The sequence below is a fragment of the Schistocerca gregaria genome, chromosome 2 (genome assembly GCF_023897955.1).
Source record: "Schistocerca gregaria isolate iqSchGreg1 chromosome 2, iqSchGreg1.2, whole genome shotgun sequence".
Taxonomy (NCBI): Eukaryota; Metazoa; Arthropoda; class Insecta; order Orthoptera; family Acrididae; genus Schistocerca; species Schistocerca gregaria.
The window spans coordinates 458837324-458864980 of NC_064921.1; the positions used below are offsets into that span (position 1 = coordinate 458837324).

General features: G+C 39.2%; 1 protein-coding gene across 2 annotated transcripts in view; it reads left to right on the forward strand.

Annotated features, from left to right (window-relative positions):
• LOC126325742 (putative ATP-dependent RNA helicase TDRD12) overlaps nucleotides 1–27657 on the forward strand; it is a 445014-nt gene that overhangs the window by 49601 nt on the left and 367756 nt on the right. For both annotated transcript variants that reach the window (XM_049995275.1, XM_049995276.1), the window contains exon 4: nucleotides 7837–8048. In XM_049995275.1, the coding sequence (XP_049851232.1) occupies nucleotides 7837–8048 (212 nt within the window). The remainder of the gene's footprint in view (nucleotides 1–7836; nucleotides 8049–27657) is intronic.

The following is a 27657-nucleotide window of genomic DNA, read 5'->3' on the forward strand; positions in this document are numbered from 1 at the left end:
AGATAGCCTTTCCGAGAACAGTCAGACAACATATTACTTTCTCTCACATGCATCTTGCCTAATGACCATGAGGAGAAAATTTGAGAAATTAGAGCCAATACTGAGGCTTACTGACAATCATTCTTCCCACGCACTATTTGCGATTGGAACAGGGTTGGAGGGCTCAGACAGTGGTACAAAAAGTACTCCCTGCCACACACCATTAGGTGGCTTGTGGAGTATGGTGTAGATATAGATGTAGATCACACAGGAGAGCAAACTGTCTGCAGTTGAAAATCAGTGAAAGCAGGAAGTGGTGTTGTGTGGAATGAAGGTTTGACAGTTCGTGGGTTTGCTGCAGATAGTGTGGTATTGGCAGAAAGTGGCCTGAGTCTGTTTCATAGAATTCTATTGTAATACTATTCTTTATAACAAGCCGAACTACCAGTTTTAGTGTAATTCTTACAGCTCATTTCTGTAAATTGAAAATTGTCCATGTTTTGTGCATTTGTGCAAGTAATCCTGTAGCTTTGAATTGAGTGTACATATAACAGCGTGTCACCACAATTTACTGCCTTTTAAATATTGATAATTAATAAGACCCTAAGGATGTAACATGCTATGAAAGGCATAACATACTGAGGACATTCTCTTTGGCAGTATCTTTGTTGATTCCGTGTCAGTTGATAACCAATATCCATCCCTAAAATATTTGTATTTACTATACAGTCTATAGATTTATCATTTATATGTAATGTGACAGAGTTGCTTCCCTTTTTGAGTCAATGTTTGTGCCGTTTGTTTTCTGTATATTTAGTTTTAATTTACTATATTCTGCTCAATGGTTAATACCCTAAAAATTTTATTTACCTTCTCTACTACGAGTTGTGGTGTTTTATTAAAGTTACTATAATATTGGTGGCATCACAAAAATGCGTTCTCCTCCATGCACCGTATTTTCTGCAAAGTCACTGTTATTTATTATAATTTGTCTTAATATACCACCTGAAGGAATACCTCTGTTAATATGTGCAGGGTATGGTAAATGTTTCACTAGAATACAGGATTACCAGATTATAAATCATGTATTGTGCACAAAAAGTTTACATTTCATAACAAGTGATATGTGATCACTGACAAGTACATTAGATTTACTTGTTAAAAGAACAATTCATTTGATAAGTGAGCCACATTTTTATTTTAATAAATGTTTAAAGTATGGAGTTTTTCCAGATTTGCTCAAAATTTCAAAAGTTATCCCCATATACAAAAGGGGTGATGAACTACTACTCCAGAAATATCGACCTGTTTCTATTGTGCCACTATTCTCAAAAATATTTGAATCATTCATGCACATTCAATTAAGTAATTGCTTTGAAAAATATGCCCTTTTACGCAACAGTGAGTTTGAGTATGGATTTCAACCAGGTAAAAACATCACTGCAGCTGCTTTAGAAATTGTTGACCAGACTTTAACTGCTTTCGAAATTAAGATGATGGTGTCACCTGTATTATGTGATTTAAGTAAATTTTTCAACTGCATTCCTTTTAACATATTACTAACAAAATCGGAGTATTATGGTTTACAGAAATCTACATTGGCAGTAATCTCTTCCTACCTGACTAACAGGAGACAGTTTGTCTCAATTAAAAATAGGCATTTCCCCTTCGTAGAAGTTAGCACAGGTGTACCACAGGACTCGGTCCTTGACCCCTTCTTTTTCACTGTGGCTATCAATGAGCTGCCCCATTGTGTATCATAGTCTGTAATCTGCTAAGGTGATGATACGATTCTGCTTTCTTCACATCATGATGTCCCAAGCCTTAATAAGATCTCGCAAGAAACTGTCGACTCTGCATTGAACTGGTTTGCAGCCAGTAAACTTGTCTGTGAACCATATTAAACTCAAAAGCATATGTTAGGATTGATTAAGGAGATAGAAAATAAATGTGTCAAACTTTTAGGGATAAATATTAATGCCAAACTCAGTTGGGAAGAACATATCAATCATATATGTAAAAAGATCTCACGAGTGTCCTCATATGGAAACTGAGAGATATGGTTTGTAATAATCATCTCCGTATGGCATATTTTGGACTCTCTCTGTATCTCATCTCATATGGCCTTCTCATATGAGGACATTCTCCTCATATCAGCAACATTTTAAAAGTCCAAAAAATTTTTTTGCATGTTACGCAAGGCTGGTTCTAAAGAGCACTGTCACCTCTTTTTATCAGGCTTAAGCTGCTAACAGTTGTGAAGCTGTACACCTATGCGTCTGCACTCTGTCAAGAACAGCATTAAATAATGTGTTTGTTGTTGTTGTTGTGGTCTTCAGTCCTGAAACTGGTTTGATGCAGCTGTCCATGCTACTCTATCCTGTGCAAGCTTCTTCATCTGCCAGTACCTACTGCAACCTACATCCTTCTGAATCTGCTTAGTGTAGTCATCTCTTGGTCTCCCTCTATGATTTTTACACTCCACGCTGCCCTCCAATACTAAATTGGTGATCCCTTGATGCCTCAGAACATGCCCTACCAAGGTCAAGTTGTGCCACAAACTTCTCCCCAATCCGATTCAATACTTCCTCATTAGTTATGTGATCTACCCATCTAATCTTCAGCATTCTTCTGTAGCACCACATTTCGAAAGCTTCTATTCTCTTCTTGTCCAAACTATTTATCGTCCATGATTCACTTCCATACATGGCTACACTCCATACAAATACTTTCAGAAATGACTTCCTGACACTTAAATCTATACTCGATGTTAACAAACCTCTCTTCTTCAGAAATGCTTTCCTTGCCATTGCCAGTCTACATTTTATATCCTCTCTACTTCGACCATCATCAGTTATTTTGCTCCCCAAATAGCAAAACTCCTTTACTACTTTAAGTGTTTCACTTCCTAATCTAATTCCCTCAGCATCACCCGACTTAATTCGACTACACTTCATTATCCTCGTTTTGCTTTTGTTGATGGTCATCTTATGTCCTCCTTTCAAGACACTATCCATTCCGTTCAACTGCTCTTCCAAGTCCTTTGCTGTCTCTGACAGAATTACGATGTCATCGGCGAACCTCAAAGTTTTTATTTCTTCTCCGTGGAATTTAATACCTACTCCGAATTTTTCTTTTGTTTCCTTCACTGCTTGCTCAATATACAGATTGAATAACATCGGGGATAGACTACAGCCCTGTCTCACTCCCTTCCCAACCACTGCTTCCCTTTCATGTCCCTCGACTCTTATAACTGCCATCTGGTTTCTGTACAAATTGTAAATAGCCTTTCGCTCCCTGTGTTTTACCCCTGCCACAAGGAAAACAATACACCAACATGACACCAGAAATAAGGCAAACATTGACATTCCAAGACACAGGCTAGCTATAACAGGAAACTCTCATAAAATAAATACCTTCAAATTTTTAACAAGCTGCCTCTTACTGCTAAATCCCGGCACTTCAAAAAATTCAAAACAAAATTGTATGACTTGCTGACAAAAAACCGATATTACAAAATGAAAGAGCCCTACAAAATGGGCACTATTGACATTAATATTCAGGATTATAGCTGTATATAGGATAGTTAATCTGTATGTGGATTGTAATGGTTAATTGTAATAATTTAAGTTCAGCTCTAACTCGATATTATTAAGATATTACCTAATATTTATTAAGAAAGCCTATTTTACTGTATGTGGTAAATGACAATGAAAGGTTCTGACGTATGATTACTGACCAGCACATCAGGTTTATGTGAAGTCTTTTACATTGCCATTTCAAATGTTGTTTTGCAAAGAATAAACAGTACAGTTTTTTTAACTGAATAATTAATGCAAGGTTTTATGACAATGAGATGGGGATCTCCCTGTGTGTTTAAGGTGTTGAGGACAGCTTGGTGTCAGATGGCTTCACACTACTATGTATTATCTGTTCGTGCAGCAGAATTTAACTGCAGACTGGACTGAAACTTTGAGTCCACACTTTTCATTTACAATGCTTGACATTCCTGAGATATTACTTACGGATATTTACAATCTGCGTAGAAAGTAACTTCTTATAACACATGTAACAACAACATGCTTACTGCTTGTTTGCCAGACTCTGAAACACAATCTTTCAGCTGAATGAATTATAATACTCTTAATGCATTTTAGTGCTTAGTGTGAGACAGAAACTGTAAACCGTATAAGCATTTTTCAACGGATAAATTGCTGAAGTAGGCATGTTGAAGTAGAAGAAAAATGATAGAGCATAGAAATAAAACTGGGAAAATAGGAAGTGGAAATGAAATAAATTAAGGCTCAGCTTCCTCTTTTTAACAGTTGATGTACGCACAGAAAATCTGTCTAACCTGTTAAATACTCTGTAAGATGCAAACAGAAAAGGACAATACGAAGATGAGAAGTGAGATATGATACTGCGTGAAGAATTTGACAAAGCACTGAAAGACTTAAGTGGAAACAAGGCTATGGGAGAAGGTAACATTCCATTAGAGCTCCTGAAAGCCTTGGGAAAGTCAACCATGACAAAAGTCTTCCATCTGATGAGCAAGATGTATGAGACAAGTGAAGTACCCTCAGACTTCAAGAAGAATGGGCAAGCTGTACAACTTTGCTTCCGCCATTTTTTCCCCAGCATTTGAGTCTTTAATGAAACTAATTGGGCACACAGCTATCATTCAAAGTATTTTCCATCGCTGGCCACTACTTTCTCTGATCTTTCGGGCAGTGTACGAATTCCGCGTCAAAAAAATTGTTCATCTTTTGAAGTGATCCATGGATTGATCCAATTTGTGACTTCTTCATGAGATTGGAAGTGCTGGTCAGCCAGGCCATGCACCATTGATTTAAACAGGTGATAGTCAGAGGGAGCAATGTCAGGAGAATATGGTGGCTGGGGTAGGGCTTCCCATTTTAACATTTGCAAGTACATGTTGACCTCTTTTGCAACGTGGGGTCGAGCGTTTTCGTGCTGCAAAATCACTTTACTTGCCCCTCGATTTATTGTGGCCATTTGCCTTTTAATGCTCTACTCAGATGCTTGCGTTTGATAACAAGCACCTGTGATTGTTTGACTTATTTTTCACACCTCATAGTACAAGACGCTGAGCTGGTCCCACTAAATGCAGAGCATGGTCTTGCAGTCGTGAATATTCGGTTTGGCAGTTGACGTGAAAGCATGTCCAGGATATCTCCATTGATTTTTTGCCTTTAGGGTCATTGTAATGAACCCATTTTTTGTCCCCAAAATCCGTTTCGTTTTTGCCTCTGAAGCAACTGTTCACAAACACTGTTCAACTTCTCTTGGTTTCAGCTCACACAGGACCCAAGTTCCTTCTTTCTGAATCATGCCCATAGTCTTGAGACGTTTTGAAATGGCTTGCTGTGTCACTCCCACTAATTTTGCCAATTCTTCTTGAATTTGACGCGAGTCTTCACTCAGCATTGTCTCCAATTCTGCATATTCGGAAACATTCTCTCTTCCACCACTATGCTGGTCTACGGCGTTAAAAATCACCCTTGTTGAAGCGTTAAAACTACTTACTGCACATTATTTCACTAATAGCGTCCTTACCAAATGTACTTGAGAGCATTTGATGAGACTCAGCCGCTGTTGTCTTCATATTGAAACAAACCAGTAACACCTCCAGCAAATGAAGAGAATTAGGCTTCTAAACTGACATTTTCAATCAAGAACAACTTTATGATGTTGACACAAATTGACTAATGTTTGAATGAGGTTATGTTGACTGAGTTCCAAACTAACTACCTGATATATGCGATCTGTTTCTTTCGACCACTACTTACCGTTGTCGCTACCTATCAGCAAATGGCGGAAACAAAGTTGTACACCTTGTAATAATTGCAGTTTCATAGAAGCAGGTGCTGACACGTGTGAAAATTAACGAACTATCAGTTTAGTAAGCCACAGTTGCAAAATACTAACCCAAATCCTTTACAGAAGAATGGAAAAACTGATAGAAGCAGACCTTGGTGAAGATCAGTTTGGATTCTGGAGAAATGTAGGAACAAGTGGAGCAATACTGACCGTACAACTTCTAATAGAAGATAGGTTAAGGAAAGGCAAAAAGGCAAACCTACTTTTACAGCATTTGTAGACTTAGAGAAAGCTTTTACAATGTTGGTTGGAATACTCTCTTTCAAATTTTAAAGATGACAGGGGTAAAATATAGGGAGGGAAAGGCTATTAACAATTTGTACAGAAACAAGATGGCAGTTATGAGTTAAAAGGCATAAAAGGGAAGCAATGGTTGAGAAGGGAGTGAGACAGCATTGTAGCCTATGTGCAATGTTATTCAATCGATATATTGAGCAGACGGTACAGGAAACAAAAGGAAAATTTGGAGTAGGAATTGAAATGCAGTGAGAAGAAATAAAAGCTTTGATGTTTGACAATGGCATTGTAATTCTGTCAGAGACAGCAAAGGACTTGGAAGAGCAGTTTAATGGAATGCAGAGAAACTGTAAAGAGGATATAAGATGAACATTAACAAAAGTGAAATGAGGATGATAAAATGTAGTCAAATTAAATCAGGTGTTGGGCGAGTAAATTAGATTAGGAAATGAGACACTTAAAGTAGAAGATGAGTTTTGCTATTTGGGAGGCAAAATAACTAATGATAGTTGAAGTAGGGAGGATATAAAATGTAGAATGCAATGGAAAGAAAAGAATTTCTGAAGAAGAAAGGAAATTTGTTAACATCTAGTATAGATCTAAGTGTCAGGATGTCTATTCTGAAAGTGTATGTATGGAGTGTAGCCATGTATGAAAATGAAACATGGACGATGAAAAGTTTAGACAAGAAGAGAATAGAAGCTTTCGAAATTTGGTGCTGCAGAAGAATGCTGAAGATTAGATGGATAGATCATGTAACTAATGAGGAGGTACTGAACAAAATTGAGAAATTTGTGGTACAGCCTGACTAGAAGAAGGGATCAGTTGGTAGGATACATTCTGAGGCATCAAGGGATCATCAATTTATTACTGGAGGGAATTATGGGAGGTAAAAATCATAGAAGGAGACCAAGTGACGAATACGGTAAGCAGATTCAGAAGGGTGTAGGTTGCAGTAGTTACACGGAGATGAAAAGGCCTGCACAGGATAGAGTTGTATGCAGAGCTGCACCAAACCAATCTTTGGACTGAGGACCACAATAAAAACAACAAGCACCTTCTAACTATTCACCCATTCTCATTACAATAAGTCAGTGGAGCTGCACCACTTTATCACAGAAGCAGCTACATAATACAACAACATTTTCCAGTTCATAGTGTAGGGAAATTATATATACTCAAATTCTTCAGAGGTTGTCATTTCTTAACTAATTTGGCAATTGCCACTTTATAATGTGTGCCTTCAGTTAATAACACACTGGAGCACTTTTCCTTCTGTCATGCTTTAGTTTATATTTAACCATTGTGTCAACTGCTCTATCACAAAACATTCTTGGGTGTTTTTTTTCCATGGGAAGAGCCAACACATCTGTGCTTGTGCCATGTTACTTTGCACAAGCTTTACCTTCTCATCACAGTATTTCCATCCCTTTTCTACGTATTCCCATTATTGGTACAAATGTGTGTGTGTTTGTGGGGGGGGGGATTTTCATAGGTAACCAATTCTTTGCTGTTATGTGTGTTTTTATATGTTCATATACATAAAAATAATGGATTTAAGAAACTGTCATTAATCAGCAAACAGGTTTGTAATCCAAAATAGTATGTCAAAACAATGAAAAATCTCTTTCATTCGCAAATACTGTTTTAATTTTAAGCAGGCTGTATAGGATTTTTATTACGTTTTATGCTCTTATATGTTGCAATTATTTTTTTCAGAATATCTGAAATGTGGTGTCCTGCATCTGCAATATTTGTGAGACATGTTCTGAGACAAAGTTCTGGGAGTTACATTGTACAAAAACAACAAAGCAAAAGTCGGAAGAGGCTGTATGTTGACCTCTACCTATCCATTGACGAGGGTTTTATTAATCTTGGTGAAGAGCTTTGTGATAAGGAATATGCAGTATTTGAGACACAGATTTTCGAAGGTATGTGTTGATGTAAATAACAAAAAATAAAATCGTTTTAGTAACATGATTACACTTCCCAAGAAATAATATTTAATTTATCTAGAGGAGACCAACCTACACTGATTCAACAATACATAACTTATCACACCATCTATGCATGCATAAGTTTGCTGCGCTCACATATGTGCTACATAGGGCACACAGACACTCCTGTTAAGCCAGAAACTGTACATACACGAAATTAATACTGTAGCAGAAGTTGCAGTGAATACTGAATAATTGGCAGACTCGGCTGACAGATTCTCCAACAGAATGAAATCCAGTACTTGCAATAAAGACACCACAGAAAGGCAAAAAACATCTCACAGACCTGCACAATTTATGGGACATTGAAAAAATTGGCAAACAATTTAAGAATATTAATGTAAAACCATCCTTCTCCACAAACAACAAATTTGGTTATCATTTAGCTCCCACAGTGAGCACTGAAATGTCATGGTTTTAATTAATAGTTCTAGTATGGCTCCACATTGGGCACTATTGAAAGATAATGATTTTTAGTTAGTTAGGCCACATGCTGAGACAATTGTGGTGTACCTACTACGAGCAGATTAGTAGACATACATGTATTTTTAAGCAGTTGCCAATTATGTGCTAGTTATGAACCAAGTGTCAGATTCATTGGAATGGCTTGAATAAACTGATCCTTCCTGGGCGCGCACTTGCATACATCCAAATAGTAATGAAGGATAAGTTGCTGTGGCAACAGTGATGTGCATACTCTGCTTGGGAAAGGAAAAATGGTGCGTCAGTTTTGTGAGTTTTCTCTAATTAATGTCCTATAAATTGTGAAACTGTATTGCTGGTCAGTACATACCTTCACATGGTGAAATATGTAGTATTGCTGATCAGTACATATAAAAATGACATACTATCCTAGCTTTCTAAAGTATTTGTTCCTTCCTCGGGGAGGGGAGAGGGATAGATTAGAGCGGGTCACTCAGACCCCAGGATGAGAGGGATGCACTTGGCGTGAGGGTAAGGGTAGCGTTTCTCTTTCTTTTTTCTGACGAAGCCTATGACCGGAAGCTGATGTGTAATTGTCTTTTAATTGTGCCTTTCTGCAGTGAAACATGCCATCTTTATGGTAAATAGCATTCTATCTTTTCCTCATGTTGTTAATCATTAGAATGCTGCCCTACTATTTGTAAGAAATTGTATGAAGTGTGCTGACATTACAACAGCACTCTAAACTACATTATGTGATCAAAGGTATCTGGACATCCCCAAAAACATATGTTTTTCATATTAGTTGCACTGTGCTGCCAGGTACTCCATATCAGCGACCTCAGTAGTCTTTATACATCGCGAGAGAGCAGAATGGGGCTCAATGCGGAACACATGAACTTCGAATGTGGTCAGGTGATTGGGTGTCACTTGTGTCATACGTCTGTACGCGAGATTTCCACACTCCTAAACATCACTAGGTCCACTGTTACCGATGTCATAGTGAAGTGGAAATGTGAAGGGTCATGTACAGCACAAAAGTGTAGAGGCCGACTTTGTCTGTTGACTGACAGAGACTGCCGGCAGTTGAAGAGGCTCGTAATGTGTAATAGGCAGACATCTATGCAGACAATCACTCAGGAATTCCAAACTGCATCAGGATCCACTGCAAGTACTGTGATAGTTTGGTGGGAGATGAGAAAACTTGGATTTCATGGTCGAGTGGCTGCTCATAAGCCACACATCACGCAGGGAAATGACAAACGACACCTTGCTTGATGTAAGGAGCGTAAACATTGGATGATTGAACAGTGGAAAAACGTTGTGTGGAGTGACGAATCATAGTACAAATGTGGTGATTTGATGGCAGGGTGTGGGCATGGCAAATGCCCGATGAATGTCATCTGCCAGTGTGTGTAGTTTCAACAGTAAAATTTGGAGACGGTGGTGTTGTGGTGTGGTCATTTTTCTCATGGAGGGCGCTTGCACCCCTGTGTGTTGCATGGTACTATCACAGCACAGGCTTACATTGATGTGTTAGGCACCTTCTTGCTTCCCATTGTTGAAGAGCAATTTGGGGATGGTGATTGCATCTTTCAACACGGTCAAGCCCCTGTTCATAATGCACGACCTGTGGCGGAGTAGTTACACAACAATAACATCCCTGTAATGGACCGGCCTGCACAGAGTCCTGACATGAATCCTATAGAACACCTTTGGGATGTTTTGGAACGCCGAATTCATGTCAGGCCTCACCAACCGACATCGATACCTCTCCTCAGCGCAGCACTCCGTGAAGAATGGACTGCATTTCCCCAAGAAACCTTCCAGCACCTGATTGAACTTATGCCTGCGTGAGTGGAAGCTGTCATCAAGACCGAGGGTGGGCGAACACCTTACCGAATTCCAGCATTACCGAGAGAGGACGCCACAAACTTATAAGTCATTTTCAGCTAGGTGTCTGGATACTTTTGATCACATAGTGTAAGTAGTTGCGTTTTTCTGGTATTGGGGTTTTCTGTCTGACAGCTGTGGTTGCCAAACCCATCCGATGGTGACTTGGTTCAAGTTGAGTGTGTTAAGCAACTTAACCAGACATTTGTAGCAGAACAAGCAGTTCTATAAGAACGACTTTTCATGTAACATTGTGGCATATCTGTTATATCTCAACCTGTGACATTATCTCACATCTAGTACCAGATTAGGCAGTCAGTGCAAAGGAATGGTGTCATCTGATCCAGCATTAACTAATGTTCCAAAAATCACTGAAGTGCATGAAATAACATTATGTTTGATGGTAAAAGTAGTGTTGAATAGCTGTCGTGTTCATCAGTCAACAAATGATAGTAGTGTAGAATTTTTTACTAGTAGTCATTTTTTTGTCCATGAATCAGCTTATGAGTCAGCATCATCACTGAACACACTTTCATTAACTGGGCTATAGAAGGGAGATACAGTGCTTAGAAAAGTAGTTGGTGATTCACTGTCCTCGTCATTTGTATATGTGCACAGCAAAAAACACTTATCAACCATTGTTCACTCACTTAGTGAGCAAAAGTTAACAGAACAATTTGCTGCACAACTTTGCCCACAAATCTAAGGAAAGCTATCATGAATAATATATACATGTGATTGCACCACCAGGCATGAAAAGCAACATTACTCATTCCTTGAAGTCATATTTTGTATGCAAACAGCTGGGGCACATAGCATGTATCTGCCATAGGGTACGTATTGAGTAAAAGAACAGCCTTACTGGATTGTGTGGATGCAGTAAATAACAGTCCTGAAGAAGAACTTAACAGTTGGACTTCTTCTACAGGAAAGTTAGTGAACTAAGAAATGGTAAAATTCCTATGATTACAGGTATGAGAGGTAAACCTTTTTAAAGTGAAGTACTTCATTCAGAAAAGCTGCTTCAAAAGGTGTCCAGATAAATGGAGGTTCTACGTAAAAGAAACTGAATAATCTTTGGAATGATAGAGGGCTATAAAATCGAACAGTGGAAAGTCCAGGTTGGAATGTCAACATTATTATGAATAGGATAGATTTATGCTCACTGTAAAATGACATGTTGAGTTACAGACAGGCACAGTGAAAAAGACTGTTACATATAAGTTTTCGGCCAAAGTCTTCTTTAGAGAACAGAAATGTGCACACACATTCACACATGAGCACTAACTGCAGCCACTCAGGCTGGACTGCAACAAATACACATTGAACAGGAACAACAATCCAGAGGGGGTCCGAAAATGGGGAGGTATAGCAGGATATTGGTGGGGGAAGAGGAAGTAATCCTGCCTGGTAGAGCATTCAGGGACTAGAGGTGACAGACAGGGCTGCCAGGCACAATATCGGGAAGCTGTGGTGGTGGTAGAAGGGGAAAGATGAGAAGTGGGAAGGAGAGAAGCAGAGAAGGGGCAAAGACCATTGTGTGCACCAGCAGAGAGCAGAGCACAATGAGACTGAAGGGAAGTGAATTGTGAGGAGGTTTCAGAGTGGTGAATGTGTTGTAAAGATAATCCCTGTCTGCCTAGTTCAGAAAAGCTGATGGTGGATGAGAGGATCCATATGGCTCAGGTTGTGAAGCAACCATTGAAAGCAAGCATATTAAGTTCTGTCCTGCCACCACTAGTCTCTGTACACACCACCAGGCAGTACTGATTCCTCTTCCCTCACATAGATCCTGCTATCCCTGCTCCTTCTCCACCCCACACCGAGTTTTGTCTCATTTTAAGCGTTTCAGCTGCATTCTGACCACAGTGACCAGAGATAGTGTTCACTTGTGTGTGTGAGTTGAGCTTGCTTGTGTGAAAGGCGTGTGCATTTTTCTTTTCTGATGAAGGCTTTGGTTGATATCTTTATGGGTAACAGTGTTTTCATTGTGTCTGCCTTCTACTCAAAATGTCATTTTTATGTTGAGTAGCAATCTATCCTTTTCATATTATCATTGTTATTCCTACCTGGTCTTTCCATTGTATGAAGCACAGCTAGCCATACAGAATACCTTAACTAATTACAGTGTAGAGGTATCGTGGGAAACAGATTAATTAATGAACAGGCAGCAGGAAGCTGGCTGGAGGGATATGTATAATGCAAAAGACGACAATTCCAAATGGAATGTATTTGTAGGTGGGCTTTTATCAATTTTTAATAGCCGCTTTCCCAAGAAAATGTAAAGTATGACACTAATAAGATGTCAGGAAATGCTGGTTTACAAAAGGAATAAAAAATTTATGTGCAAGGAAAAAAGATTTTTTTGGAAATTATTAGGAGAAACAGAGGTAGGACTGATTACATATTAAAAGAAGTATTGTTTCTTTCTTAGGAAAAAGATTACAAATTTAAAATAAACATTGTATAATGTCGGACATTAGTGGTTCATATAGTAAAATTAAATCTGTATGGGCAATAACTGAAAGAGACTCTTAGGAAACTAGTTAAGGATTGTAAGGACTTTACTGGTAAATAAAACAGCCACATAATAAGTGATAGCAGTCAGGTAGCCTATATATTTAATTATCACTTCCTTGCAGTTCGGTAATGCAAAAGACTGGTATGGACAATTCAAGGATTAAAGTGATGGATAAATGCAAGAACAATGTCACATATGCGCAGGCAAATCACAATTATTCCTATTTCTGCAAAAGAAATTAAGAATTCAGCAAACTCTCTGAAAAGCATAGACAATCATGGAGCTACAAAATCTCAAGTAAAGTACTAAAATCCTGTCCTTCAGAAGCACAGATGAGCCAAACATTATGACCACTGCCCACTGCGGGATTGTTTGCAGTGTGGTGGTGTTCTGGACACAAACACAATAAAGAAAGTACATAAGCAGAGCAGAGACAAATGGGAAAGGACGATTCGGAATACAAATGGGAAATGCACTGATATAAAAGACTTTTACAAAGTGTTGTTATATAATATATTATAGTTGTTATAGTTACACTCCTGGGAACAAGTGTCTTGTAAGTGGGTTGAAACTGGTCAGTTGTTCATGTACTGCTGCCATGAGCATCTGTGGAAAGAGATTGAAGGAAGATGAAACCATGAATTGGCTACAGGGTCTTTGCCATTAATTCCTTTTCTCAGAATTTGGAGGTCAAATGCTTACCCACTATGTAAAGCAGGATAGCTGATGATCTGTGGCAGATATGATTAGAGAGTTTAGTGCGGGTGCAGACACAAGTGTTACCAAGTACAACTTTCATCACACATTGTTGAAGGTGGAGCTCACGGCAGATGATCTCTATGCGTTGCCATGTTGTCACAACAACACTGTCAGTTAAGACTGTAGTAGGCATAAGATCATTAGGTTTGGTCCATGGATCATTGAACATTTTTGTTACATCAGGTCAATAGTCATGTTCAGATACTTAGTCATCCAGGTGAACAGTTGTGTGGAACATGCACCACACCACAGATCAAGCCAACGGGGACAGTATTATGGATGGAGCACATTCACCTAGGCTTCCACAGGACCTGTGGTAGTAATTGAAGGCACGATGACATCTTTGGACTATGTGAACATTATTGTGAATCACCTACATCCCTTCCTCCGCAGACAGCAATGGCATCTTCCAGCAGGATAACTGTTAATGTCACAAGGCCATACTCGTGGTATTTGTGAAGTGTGTGATGTCTTAGTCACCAAATTTGCCTGATTTGAAGCCAGGGGAAGACAGCTGAGACGCTATTGGGTACCAAATCTGCACCCACAAATCACCAACCCATAATTTGCAAGAATTTTGTGAATTGTGTGTTGACAACTTTTCCCACATACCTCAAGAACTTATCAAGGGTTTATCAAAGCCATGCCATGCATAATCTCTGCTGTGTTGCGTTCTGTAGGTGGACCAACACACTGTAAAGCAGATGGTGATAATGTTTTGGGTCATCGATTTATGTACAATGTTTTCAACCACATATGGAAGATATCACTGTCACAGAGGATATTGCCAGACGGACCAAAATATGCTACTGTAAAGGACAGATAATAATAATTAGTGACTGCTCTCACTATCTGCCTCCTTGTCAAAGTTACTCAAAAAAATATGTATGCAAGAAGCAGAACACACCTCTCACAAAATAAGATGCTCAGTCTCAGTTTGATTTTCACAAGTGCCTCTTTACAGAACATACTATTTTTCAATTCACAAGTGACTATCCAAAATTTAAATGTCAGTATGTTGTCAACTGGTATTTTATGTGACTTGATAGATGCAGTTTATTTTGTAGTTCACAGCACTGTCATAGTAGCTCAAATATTATGGCATCAGAGACATTGCTGGTGACTGGTTCTCATCCTGACTAACCCAAAGGAAACAGTATGTAGCACTCAGGAAGTGCTCACAGTGAAATAGCATCTTCATGCTGGGGAATAAGCACTGCAGATGTGCCACAGGGATCAATAATGCGCCTGCTCTTGTTCTTGGTACATATTAATGATCTTCCATCATGTATTTAAGAAGCAGAAATGGTTCTCTTTCCCGATGATGCAAGTATTACCATAATATCTTATGATTAACTTTTAACACTTGAAAATATAGTATTTCTGTGAAAAGTATTAACTGATTCTCTTCAAATGGATTGTCACTGACTTTATATAAAACACAATACATGCAATTCAGTATTGCACAAGGCACGATCATACCATTAGAAATAATACATGAGGGTAAAACTATAAATGGGAAAAGAATATTCAAAAATCTTATGTTCTTTTGTTGATAAGAACCTGAATCACAAGTCACATGCTACAGAATGTAAATGTTTAAGGCCTGCAGCTTTTATATGCAGTATATCAGATTAAGGAGATGGAAATGTCAAATAGGTGACTTATTTTACCTACTATCATTCAGTAGTGTTGTAGGCATCATATTCTTAGGTAACTTGTCAATGAGGAAAAACTGTTTATTGCCTAGAAGTGTGTAATAAGGATAATATATAATGTCCCCTCAAGGACTTTGTACAGGCAGCTCTTTAACAACTGGACCTACTGTCACTACCCTCATAGTACATTTACTCCCTTATGAGTGTTGTTGTTAACATCAGTCACAGTCTACAGACCACAGTAGCGTTCATAAATACAGGGTGTCCCAGGATTGATGGTCAGTACTCAGGGATGTGACAGGAACAATAATTGAAACAAAAAACATGTGCTCTAAAAAGTGTACTTTAAGAGCCACATTCACTTCAACTTCGATACTGTGAAACAAAGCTTTTCTACTGCAAGCTCTTTGCTTTCCGTGTAGACCAAAACAAGGAAAAAATGTTCAGTATACACGGACTCTGAAATGCATACCTTCACAACTACTAGCACTTTTTCACCTTCACTACTGTGATACATGTCTCTTCTATTAAACAAGTCCTCATAGCTCTTAAGGTATGCATTTTAGAGTCCATGCTTACTAGACTTTTTTGTTTTGAATGATCATTCCTGCCATATCCCCGAATATTGACCATCGTTCTTAGGCTATCCTGTATAATGCTAAAGAGAGAAAAGATTTATATCATCAATCAGTTGTGGTGTGACACAGGAAGGAATGAGGCAGAAAAATCTTTGACAACCTACCCATCGATGTAAAGAATTTAATACAAAATAAAATTAACTGTGTGTACTTGTGGCTGTGAGGCATTGAGAAGTGAGTGGGTAGTAAGGGGGGGGGGGCAGAGAGAGAGAGAGAGAGAGAGAGAGAGAGAGAGAGAGAGAGAGAGAGAGAGAGAGAGAGAGAGAGATATTGAACATAGTTAACTATAAATCACTATATGTGTTTGGCAACAAAAATGTAGCTTAAGAAATCATATAAATGGTCAACATGTTACATTAATTTTTATTGAGGTAGTGTACTGTAATTGTAAAGATGACAAATGCAACATCATAATGAGAGGTCCCAATTGTTATCATTCAAACATGCCAGTAATTAACTAGCTGAAAAGGGGCTTAAATTTGGGTGCATGGAAGAATACCAGAAACCACTCATGCAACATAAAAAATACATTAAAACTGCCCCCCATCTACTAATGTGTCAGATTTTGGCATCGGAGCACTATTGTATCACAATATGCAGTCAACATGGAATAACCTATTGGATTCATGTAGAAAACATTAAAGGTGGTGTAAGGCAACTACTTGAAAATTGGGGAAGAGTAATTGGCAATCATATTTGATTCAAGAATTTTCACATTTATTGTAACGGAACAAATTTCATTTGATTACCAGTGTTACACACATGATTTCATTGTTTGACCTCCACCCTTAGCTCCCTGATAAAAGAGCGAAACAGCAGCAAAAGTGGCCATTGTTTCTTTTTAATTACAATAATGAAATTTATTGTCAGCCTACTGTGCATCATGTAAATGCGGATGCTCTTCCCTGTCTGCTTAGTAGATCAGGCACAGGCATGAGGCACTATGTTTCGCTTTATATACCAACCAGTGACTTTCTACAATTTTCCAATCACAGTACACAAAGCAGTTAGAGAAATAGACCATGACCCACTACTTCACAGGGTGTTGCCTGCTGTGTGGCAATATTGGCCAGAGCATTTATCAAAGAGAACAGACCCGGCATGGCAGACATTTTTCCATTGTGCCATTGCTTCAGCTTAATCATCCATGTCTTCTTGTTACTTACAGGATTATCTCAATGATAGGCAGTGATCTGTCCTATGATCCCCCCCCCCCTCCCCCCATATTTAAGTGTGGGGTATGTGCTAGATTAAGGCACACTTACTGGTCTAGTGTTGTTGCAGGCCTGCATCCAAAACAAGGCAGCCATGGAGCAGTGTTCCAGTTCCTGTCTCTGCTCTGAGCATGCCTGGCAAAGCTACGTGTCCACCATGTTCGTAATAGAGGGACACCTACTATGTCTAAAAAGAAAAACAAGCACCCCCCCCAATTTAAGGCTCCTGAGTTCCAAATATCCAGAAATGAACACCTCACCACTGCTCAGTTACAAACAGTGTTGAATTCTGAATTGGAGCAGTTGGTCAAGACTTATAAACCATATATATGAGAAGTTATGACTCCAACTAATTCTAGAAAAGCACTCACTAGATTTCTTGCAACATACAGGTCTGGCCTTGTAAACTGACTTAGTCTGGCCACGATATTACATGTATGCAGTCCACATACTGTCTTGGACATGCTGTAACAGTCCCAGCATGACCACTACCCACACAGACAGCCATGTTATTAAATGGGCTCCTGTGTACAACAGATAGTCACAAAGTGATTATTACCTCTAAAAAAATAATGTTATGTTATGTTAATTTTTTGTTTGTTTGCAGATACATGTCTAGAGTCCTGGTACTCATAGAAATCCCTGTGTCACAGTCCTCTAGAATGTGTGCAGAGGAATCAGATGAAAATGGTGCAGCCTATGGATAAAATGAAGTATTGTGCAAAGGCAATGGAAACCAATGCATTAAATTAAGGTGTAGCCACAGAAAATGTGGGTTTTTAATTGAAAGTGTGTCTGATGATCTCTCCATTGGCAAGAAATCCCCCATTTGGATCTCCGGGAGGAGACTACCAAGGGGTCGGGGGTTGACCATGAGAAAAAGGTTAACCATCCAGTGGAAGGGTAACAATTTGTGAATTGTTGCATGGAATGTCAGGAGCTTCAGTGTGGTAGGAAAGCTAGAAAATCTGAATGGGGAAATGGAAGGCCTCAGTCTAGATGTAGTCAGACTCAGTCTAGGGAACTGGAAAGAAGATGAGGATTTCTGGTCAGATGACTATAGAATAATATCAACAGCAGCAGAAAATGGTATAATTGGAATAAGATTCGTTATGAGTAGGAAGTTAGGATAGAAAGTGAGTTACATTGAACAATTTAGTGCTAGGACTATTCTCATTAGAATCAACAGCCAACCAGTGCCAACAATAATAGTCGAAGAGTACATGCAGACATGTAATATCCATCTGCTAATAGAAATATACTGTTCAGAAATCACAAGAGGGGGAGGTATATTTGAAAAAGGCTTGGGGACATGGAAAGATGGATTATATCATGGTCAGCCAGAGAAGCTGAAATCAGATATTGGATTGTAGGGCCTACCCAGGAGCGATTATTGACTCAGATCACAGTTTAGGATTAATGGAAAGTAGGCCGAAGTTTAAGAGAATCCCCAAGAAGCAGCTATGTGGAAAGGGGGGATACTGAAGTACTGTGGAATGATGATGTACATTTGAATTTCTCTAAGGCTGCTACACAGGGATGGTGAAAAACTTGGCTCTTGTGTTGTACTTGTGCATGCATGCAGATCTCCCTTGCCCGAATGCGCACTTTCCCCTGTACCATGCCACACTGTCTGAGTGGCTGTGAGGGGGGAATCTGTTTAAGTGCTGCATGTGGCTTTGTTTCATATTTCTCAACAACATAGATCAAAGACAAAACATTTTTAAAATTACTTCTGGCATGCTAAAGACATAACAAATTTATGTGGATGCAAATTTGTCACCTTACAAAAAAAAACCAGACTCAGACATTTTCACAGATTGTCGTCACGCAGGCGGCTATGTAATCATGACTTTTCGTGCTCACATGTTGATCAAAACATTGGTATCATGTTTGCAACCTCGTTGTGAAAATGTGGAAACTCTTTTTGAGACAAGCAGCATAGGGCACCTGGATGGTTTTAACATAAATAAATTTGTCCATCTGGAGACACAAAGAGACCCTTTCAACTGAAATTGCATCCTGAAACATCTAGACAGCTATCCTTTAATACCACAGTGAATTGTTTTAAATTCACATTTTCATTAATGCTAGTGAGCTTAGGGAAGTGTACAATGCTCTTTGTCAGAAGCTGTCCCTTCAGCAATGTGATTTTCTTTTTAAGTACATCCACTTTCATTGTGAAAGCAAAGATAAGTTGCTTTATCACCTTGCAATATCTTACTGAGGGCAGTCTGCAATCAACTGTATTTAAAATGTAAGGTTTGCGATTCATTCTTGATCTTATTATTTTTGTTCTTGTTTTCCTTTTGTCTTTAATAATTCGACAATAACCAATCTTGAATTGGAAACTTGTTTCAGGCATATCCTTTGACATAATCAACATACTTGCAGTAATGTATAATGTCTCCAAGCTCTTCATTCAATTCCATCAAAAGCTCTTGCAGCTAATGATGTAATAATGCGTGCAACTTCAGAAAATTTTGCTATTCACACCACCGATTGCATCACATGATCCATGTCATGTTATTTAACACAAAAGGCTTCTTTATGTACAGAACAATGAATCCCATACAAATTGTCTGTCAAATATTATTTTTAACTCTTTCAGCTTCACATAAATCTTTATATTATTCCTGCACGGTGTTGTAATGCAATTTCAGAGCAAATTTCCAATTTCCATCAATTATGCAGCTATATAATAGCTATTGAGAGATCTCGTCCCTCACTTCTGTGATTTCCATTCATTTTAACACTTTGGAGATCAAACCTGAGCATAGCTCAGGCCACAACTTTGTTTTAAAAAGACCGCACCAAAGTATAGCTCAGGCAAAGATTTTCTTGACACGTGAGCCCAGTATCACTCAAAAACTGGACTAATTTTTTGTGAGAACATTGTAGAGATATCTCGCTACCTGTCTCTTGACAGATGCTGCCTTCAGTTGTCAATTTCTAGAATTATTTCGAAAGAAAAATTAGTGAACATAACAGCTGCTGTTCCAAAGGTCTCAGCAAACATGTTATCACATTAACATGATTTTATGCATGTTCTCATTCGTTCTTGCAGTTTGTTATAATTCTGCTACAAATATGTCATTTTTGTTGAGTGAGCAAGAAATTTTGGAAGCTCAAGAGGAATAAATTGCTCATAAGGCACCTCACTCTTTTTTTGGGAGAAGTTAATTATACTTTCTGTCATCATTTTAAAATTCATAAACTGTCAAAGAGCTAAAGAACAAGTGAACAATGTGTTTAGAATTTTGGTCCTTTTTTTAGTATGTGATATATCAATAACATATGTGCCAGCAACACTTTAAATAATGGTATAAGTGGCCTGTTTCCTAGGCCTGATATTCTTCTAAGGGGCTGGTCTGCAAAGTGTTAAAGGACTTTGAAGATAGATCTCTAGACTGCCATTTTTTGGAAGGGAATAGTGCTGAGACAGGCTGAGCCTTGACCTGCATCTGAGCATCACATTGTCCATGTGTGAAGGTTTGCATTCTGTGGCTGACCCTGCTGTGGACACTGTGATAGTGAATACCACAGTGGGCAATTTAGTTGAAGGGGAGTGGAAATCCCTAAAAAGGGCAAACACACAAACTGGACAGACAAACAGAAGATAGCTATGGAGAAACTTTGGGTAATGGTAGAAACACGGAAACTGATCAACAAAAGAACGATGTACAAAAAAGGCTGGAATACAGCAGTATAATTTACTTAGGAAATGAAATAAATAGGAAGTGCATGGAAGCTAATAGGGAAGCAAATATGAAATGGCCACAGGAAAAATGTGAATAAATATGAAGGGAAATTATTGTTGAAAGAACTGATTCACTATATAGAAAAATCAAAACAGCCTTTGGTTAGATTTAAAGCAAAGGTCTCATCATTAAGAGTACAAGATGAAATCCACTGTTAACACAAAGAAGGGAGGCGATACGTAGAAAGACCACATTGGAGACCTCTGTGTGCAGAGGAACTGTTTGATGCTGTGATAGGAGAATATAGATGTCATAGGTGATCCAGTATTACTGTTCAAAGATAGCAAAAGAAGCTAAATGTGAAAATATTATAAAATCAGTGTAACAGCTCACGCATCAAAGTTGCTGACAAGAATAATACACAGAATATAAAAGCCACGGTGATAGGAATCAGTTATAAAATTCACTGATGACACTGCTATATTAAGTGAAAGTGAATTGTGGGAATACTAACAAAATGAACAATCTACTGAGAGCAGAATATAGACTGAGAGTAAAATTGAAAAAAGATGGAGATGATGAGGAGTAGTAGAAATGAGATAGGTGAGAATACAATGGAAAATCCAGAATGGAATGTAACAGTGTTATGAAAATGGTAGTTGCTACTCACCATATAACAGCGACACTGAGTCGCAGAAAGGCACAACAAAAAGACTGTTGGAAAGTTAGCTTTCAGCCAACAAGGTCACACACACACACACACACACACACACACACACACACACACACACACACACACCTCATGCACACATGACCACAGTATCTGGCAGCTGGAGCAGGTGTGTGTGTGTGTGTGTGTGTGTGTGTGTGTGTGTGTGTGTGTGTGCGGTTTTTTTTTTTTTTTGTTTGTTTGTCAAAGGCCTTGTTCGCTGAAAGCTAACTTTCCAACAGTCTGTTTGTTGTGCCTTTCTGAGACTCAGCGTCTCTGCTATATGTGCTATATGGTGAGTATCATCTATCCTTTTCATAATATTGTTATAACCGATAAAATTAACATAAAAACTGGGGACCAAGAAGTAGGCCAAGGAAATGAATTCTGGTACCTTTTAAGTGAAAGAACTTGTGATGGATATACCAAGGAGCACTCAAAAAGCAGATTAGCTCAGGCAAAGAGAGCATTCGTAACCAAAAGAATTCTGCTAGTATCAAATCTCGGCTGTAATTTGAGGAGAAAATTTATGAGAAAATTCGTATGTTGTACCATGTTTTGTGAAAGGGAATCATGAACTGTGCGAGGAAGCTGAGAAGAAGATAATCGAAGCATTTGAGACATGATACCAATAGAACAATGCAGAAAATTAGGTGAACTGATAAAAAATGAAGAGGTTCTCCACAGAATTGATGAGGATAAAAATATATGGGAAACATTGACAGTAAGAAGGGACAGGATGATAAGACACATGTTAAGACAACAAGGTGTAACTTCCATGTACTAGAGGTCGGGATAGAGGATAAAAACTGTAGGGGAAGACCAAGATTGGAATATACCTAACAAATGATTGAGGTAATTGATTATAAGTGCTGATCTGAGATGAAGAGGTTGGCACAGGAGAGGAAGTCAGGCAGTCTGCTTCTGGTTAGTGTGATGACTGATGGAAAGGAGGGGGGGGGAATATGTTTTTCCAATTGTAACATTTCTGCTGCTGCTGCTGAAAATATTTACAGCATGATACTCCACTTTATCAATGAGCTGCACCATTTGGTTTTGGCTCCATTTGTGGTGAGCTAAATTGTTGTGGTGAGACAATTTGAATGTGTACCAAGACTTCAGACATACCTGCTAACAAACAAAAATAGAATTATGTATTTGTTTATTTATTGGGCCCACATTAATTAACAGAATCTCAGATGGGCCCCAAGGCATCATTGTCAACAGGAGGAGGTGACAGCCTTGGCGTTGTGGCTGTGACCATAAGCATCTGATCTGACCTGAGAACCAGCTGCAGTGGTGACTTGAGAACCAGCCAAGTTGTGACAGTCCACAATGTGCTGACATGGACCCAAAACACAAACATGAGCCTGCTCACCATCCTGTCAAAGGAGGTGAAACCAGTGCCTCTCCCTGCACCACTTTTTTCACCCACCACCACCACCACCACCACCTTCCTCCACATGAGAAAAGGCAGCAGAAGTAAAGCATTAAGGCACTGAAGCATAGTTGAAGGCAGAACTGCTGCCACTCTGTAAACAAGTCTTGGCACCTACTCCCCTACAGACGAGCTCAAGCAGCACTCCAGACATATGACTGACTCATGGCATCACATTGATAATGGAACTGACATTATGGCACAGACATGTCATAGGAAGTTTTGATGGATGTCCTAGTGTGTGTGTGTGTGGGGGGGGGGGGAGGGGGCAATATTGATGATAAATACTATGGCTGGAGGTGGCCCACGTGGCCTAATGTAATCCACAAAGCATCCGTTATTGTGGCAGATGGATATTCAGTGTTTGATCTTGCTTGTTAACGTTTCTCAATTTGGATTGCAATCTGGACACGTTTATCGTGGTCAAACGGTGTACTTTATTATTAACAATGCTAATGGCATTGCCACAGTAGTAACACCAGTTCCCGCCGGATCACTGAAGTTTGCTGTCGGACTGGGCTAGCACTTGGATGGGTGACCATGTGGTCTGCCATGCACTGTTGGAAAGTGGGGTGCACTCAGCCCTTGTGAGGCAGATGAGCTACTTGATTTAGAAGTAGCAGCTCCAGTCTCGTAAGCTGACATATGGCCAGGAGAGCAGTGTGCTGACCACATGCTCCTCCATATCTGCATCCAGTGATGCCTGTGGTTTGAAGATGACACGGTGGTCAGATGGAACCGTTGGGGCTGCATGGCCTGTTCGAGCGGAGTTTAGTTTTTTTAGTTTAGCTTTGTTTTTCGCAATACATAAGTTATTCTTTTTTATTAGAAACCCACCTATAGTCATTTGTTTCTGGCGGCGCTCCAAAATATGGCAAAAATACAATGCAACATTATCGTCAAATAAATTTGTAGCACGCTGAACCACTGCTTTATTGGGGTGATGATTTTCACTGTAAGGTGCAACCGATTCCCATGCTTTCAGCGTATCTCGTACTGCGTCAGATGATTGTTGCTTTGCTGTTATGGCCACCTCCTCCTCCTCCTCCTTTGAAGAGCTCCTCTCCACAACTTTCTGCTGTGAAGTGCACTGCAATTCCATAATCTTTTTGGTGGTCATTTCTTGGCTATGATCTTGCACAAACTCATCGATATCAGTGTTATTCACTTCAGACATAATCTCATTGACTATAGGCTCCACAGCTGCTGACTCAAATACCTCAGAGTCACATTCGATAACACACTCCGGCCAAAGCTTCTTCCAAGCGGAAGTGAGAGTGCTCTTGGTAACCTTTTCTTTCCTCTTTTCGATCATCTTGAGGCAGGTAATGATGTTCAAGTGATATTTCCAAGTGTGTAACTCTCTACAGTAACCACATTTGTTGTTACCAACAGTTTATTGTGTGGAGGACTGGGTGGAAATGATAAGTTTAAAAGGTTGTCAGCTGATAAATACCTTTGTATGTACACATGTTGACTTTGAAGATAGGGACTAAATATGACCGGGTCCTGTCTCTTACATTCACAGATCACAAGAGTGTAGAATGTATCAGTTTTTTTCTGTTCTGTTCCTTGAGCTTGTGGTACTATGTTTTATTGGTGTTACAGAATGGCCAGTGAATGATGTGCATGCTGGTTTTGTATGTTTTAAATTTATGTAACAAAAAACAGTATTGTCATTCTTAATGGTAGTTCCAACATATTTAGGAAACAAATTATCTTAAATTGATATTCAACAATGTAGTCAGAATGTATCATTGTTTGAACCAACATAGCATTATTTACCTATAATTCTGATAATACATACCATTGCTGATTTCTTTAGTGTGGGAATCATCTCCATTATATTTCTATATAACAGTTGGACAAGGCTGTAGTTTTGGCATTATTGGTTTGTTCTATTTTTCTGTAAGTTTGTAATTTTGCAGCAATTTCTATACATTGAAATAAATACATAATGGTATCTTCTGCAGTTGGGAACATTCCTTCATAAATAAAGAGTATATGAGTCCATTTATTAATGCCTTTTATATTACCCTTTTAAGATATTGAGTAAATAATGGTTTGCATCGGTACCTGTGATTTGAGATGTACTGTTTGTGTGCTATAGGAACAAAAATGTGTAAAATAATGTTTTCTATTCACCTGCAAGTGTTAGATGAAAGAGTGATGGTAGGTTACTGTAACTCTGACAATTATTACATTTCTAATCAACTAGCTAAAGTAGTAACAGTTCCCAATACTAACAATTGCTGTAGTGGAACAGGATGCACACTATCGTTTTGAAAAGAGGCACTGTGTTCATAATTTGACACAGGAATATGGTACACTTTGTTTGTGCCCTAAGAGTGAATATTGTTGCCTTATTAGTTAGCTTGTGACAAGTGTAGTAATTACCTGCATTATAGTAAATTACTGCAGTTCTTGCACCTAGCAGTTTGTGTGTGTGTGGGGTGGGGGGGTGGGGGGGGGGGGAGGGGAGGCTCATCGTATCAGAGACATTGGTTAACCAATACATGCTTCTAAAGTCATGCTAAATGACAGCACTTCAGGGAACTCGACTGCTTTTGACTGGATATGGATTTATTGAAATTGACATTTCTGAATTGGGGTCTGCTGAGTGCCACCTGTTCCCTGTAACTGAAAGCTCTGTGTTTGTGTGAGTGTAGACTCTTGTGCTATATATTGTTTTGAAAGAGTAGGGTTTCAAGCCAGGTGGCACTGTTAAAATACCATGACGTATCAAAGAATGCCATACTCATAATGTTCTAGTCAGTGTTGAGATATTGCAGAAGTTGCAATATTTATACTAGTGGTGTACTGCCTCCAACTGGCTATGGATGACTGCGTGGTGTGTGGCTGGCAGGTGGGGGGGTGGGGGGGGTGGCTGAGTTTGCAATGGTAGGGGTGACATGTCCCATTCACATGTCTGTCTGGGCATTCTGGGTGCATCTTATGTGCTGGATGGTTTTGGTCACACTCTCGTTGTATTGCTGTTAACCCTTTGCCTGTATCAACCAGATTCTCACGAATTCATGTTTCAGTGGATTCCTTTATATAGCTGTCCCAATAACCAATTGCTCAGAGTATTACTTTGGTGTTCTGAAAGTCAAAGGTGTGTTCTACCGTATGCTATTCTCTGCTATCACTGATGTGCTCCTAAGTATTCTGCAAAGATGGGTACAATGAAGCACAGATTAGTGAGACATTAAAGAAGAGAAAAGATACATTAATCTGGGAAGGGGAGGAAGAAGATGAGATGTGCTTTCCTTTTGTACTAGGGACCGATCTCAGCCAAAATTGTTAGGGAGCTTGAAAAATCTAACTTAAAAGCTGTCTTCTGACCACTGCATAAGATGAAAGAATACCTTGACTTTCCCAAAGTCCCAGTAAAACTGAGTGTAGTGAGAATATACAGTGGTGCCTGTGAATGTGGCCACCAATACATTGGCCAAACAAATTGCAGTATTTCTAAACACTGTGAGGAGCACTTCAGGCATGTATGACTGGGACACACAGAGGAATCAGCAGCAGCAGAGCTTAGCATCAGGGAACATGACACCTTTGACTTCCAAAACACCAAGAAGCTGTGACAGACAACAGACTGTTGAGGCAGCATTATTAAGGAATCCATTGTAATGAGTCACAAGAATCTTGTTAGTAAGGGCGGAGGATACCAACTGAATTTGGCATGGAATTTGGAATTAGCGACAGTACGACATGAGTGCACTCCGTACCATCCAGCACTGGAAATGCCCAGAGAGAGATGGAAATGATGCACTCACTACCCCTAACACTGCAACCTCATCTCTCGCCCTTCCCCCCCCCCCCCCCCCCCCCCCCCCTTGCTGTCTGGATAACACCCAGTCACCCGTATTCAGGTGGAGGGGGCCACACTGCTGGTATAAATATTATGACTTCTGCAATATCTTGATACTTTACCAGAAGATAGTATGACACACTTTGAAACATTGTAATTTTTTAACCCTGCCAACCACAGCAAACCTTAGCTTTTCATCACTCTGCTCTGTGTGTGATTAAACAATGAACATGCATCATGTTGGTGCAACACTGTATGTCACAGTGAACAAAGATCTTGTCTTAATTGCTTGGGCACAAAGTTTGTATAAACCTCTATGGAAATAAAAACCTCAATTTCAAGGTGTGCTATGTACTGATGTCATGAATTGTTATTGAGGGAAAAGAGTTGTTAAAGCACACCACTGGGACTCCTGTGGCACACCTCTGTTATGTAATCTTGGTACATCCATCTCCTGATATATCGTGGGATGACAGCTGTTTTTGTGTTTTTATAGTGCCTGGATAACACCTTCAACTGTATTTGTAGGTGTTGTTTTATTTGCAGTCAGTTTCAGTGTTACATGACACCATCTTCAGGCCCCTCAGTTACCAGGGATCATGTGGATACTGGCTAATCATCACCATATACACTGTAGAAGGTACAGAAAATCAATGTCCATCTACGAGATGTATAATGATGATTATGTGGTATGTACATGATCACTTGGTACAATAGAGATGCTTAAAGATGGTGTGATGCAACACCAAAATCAGCTGCCAAACCATTA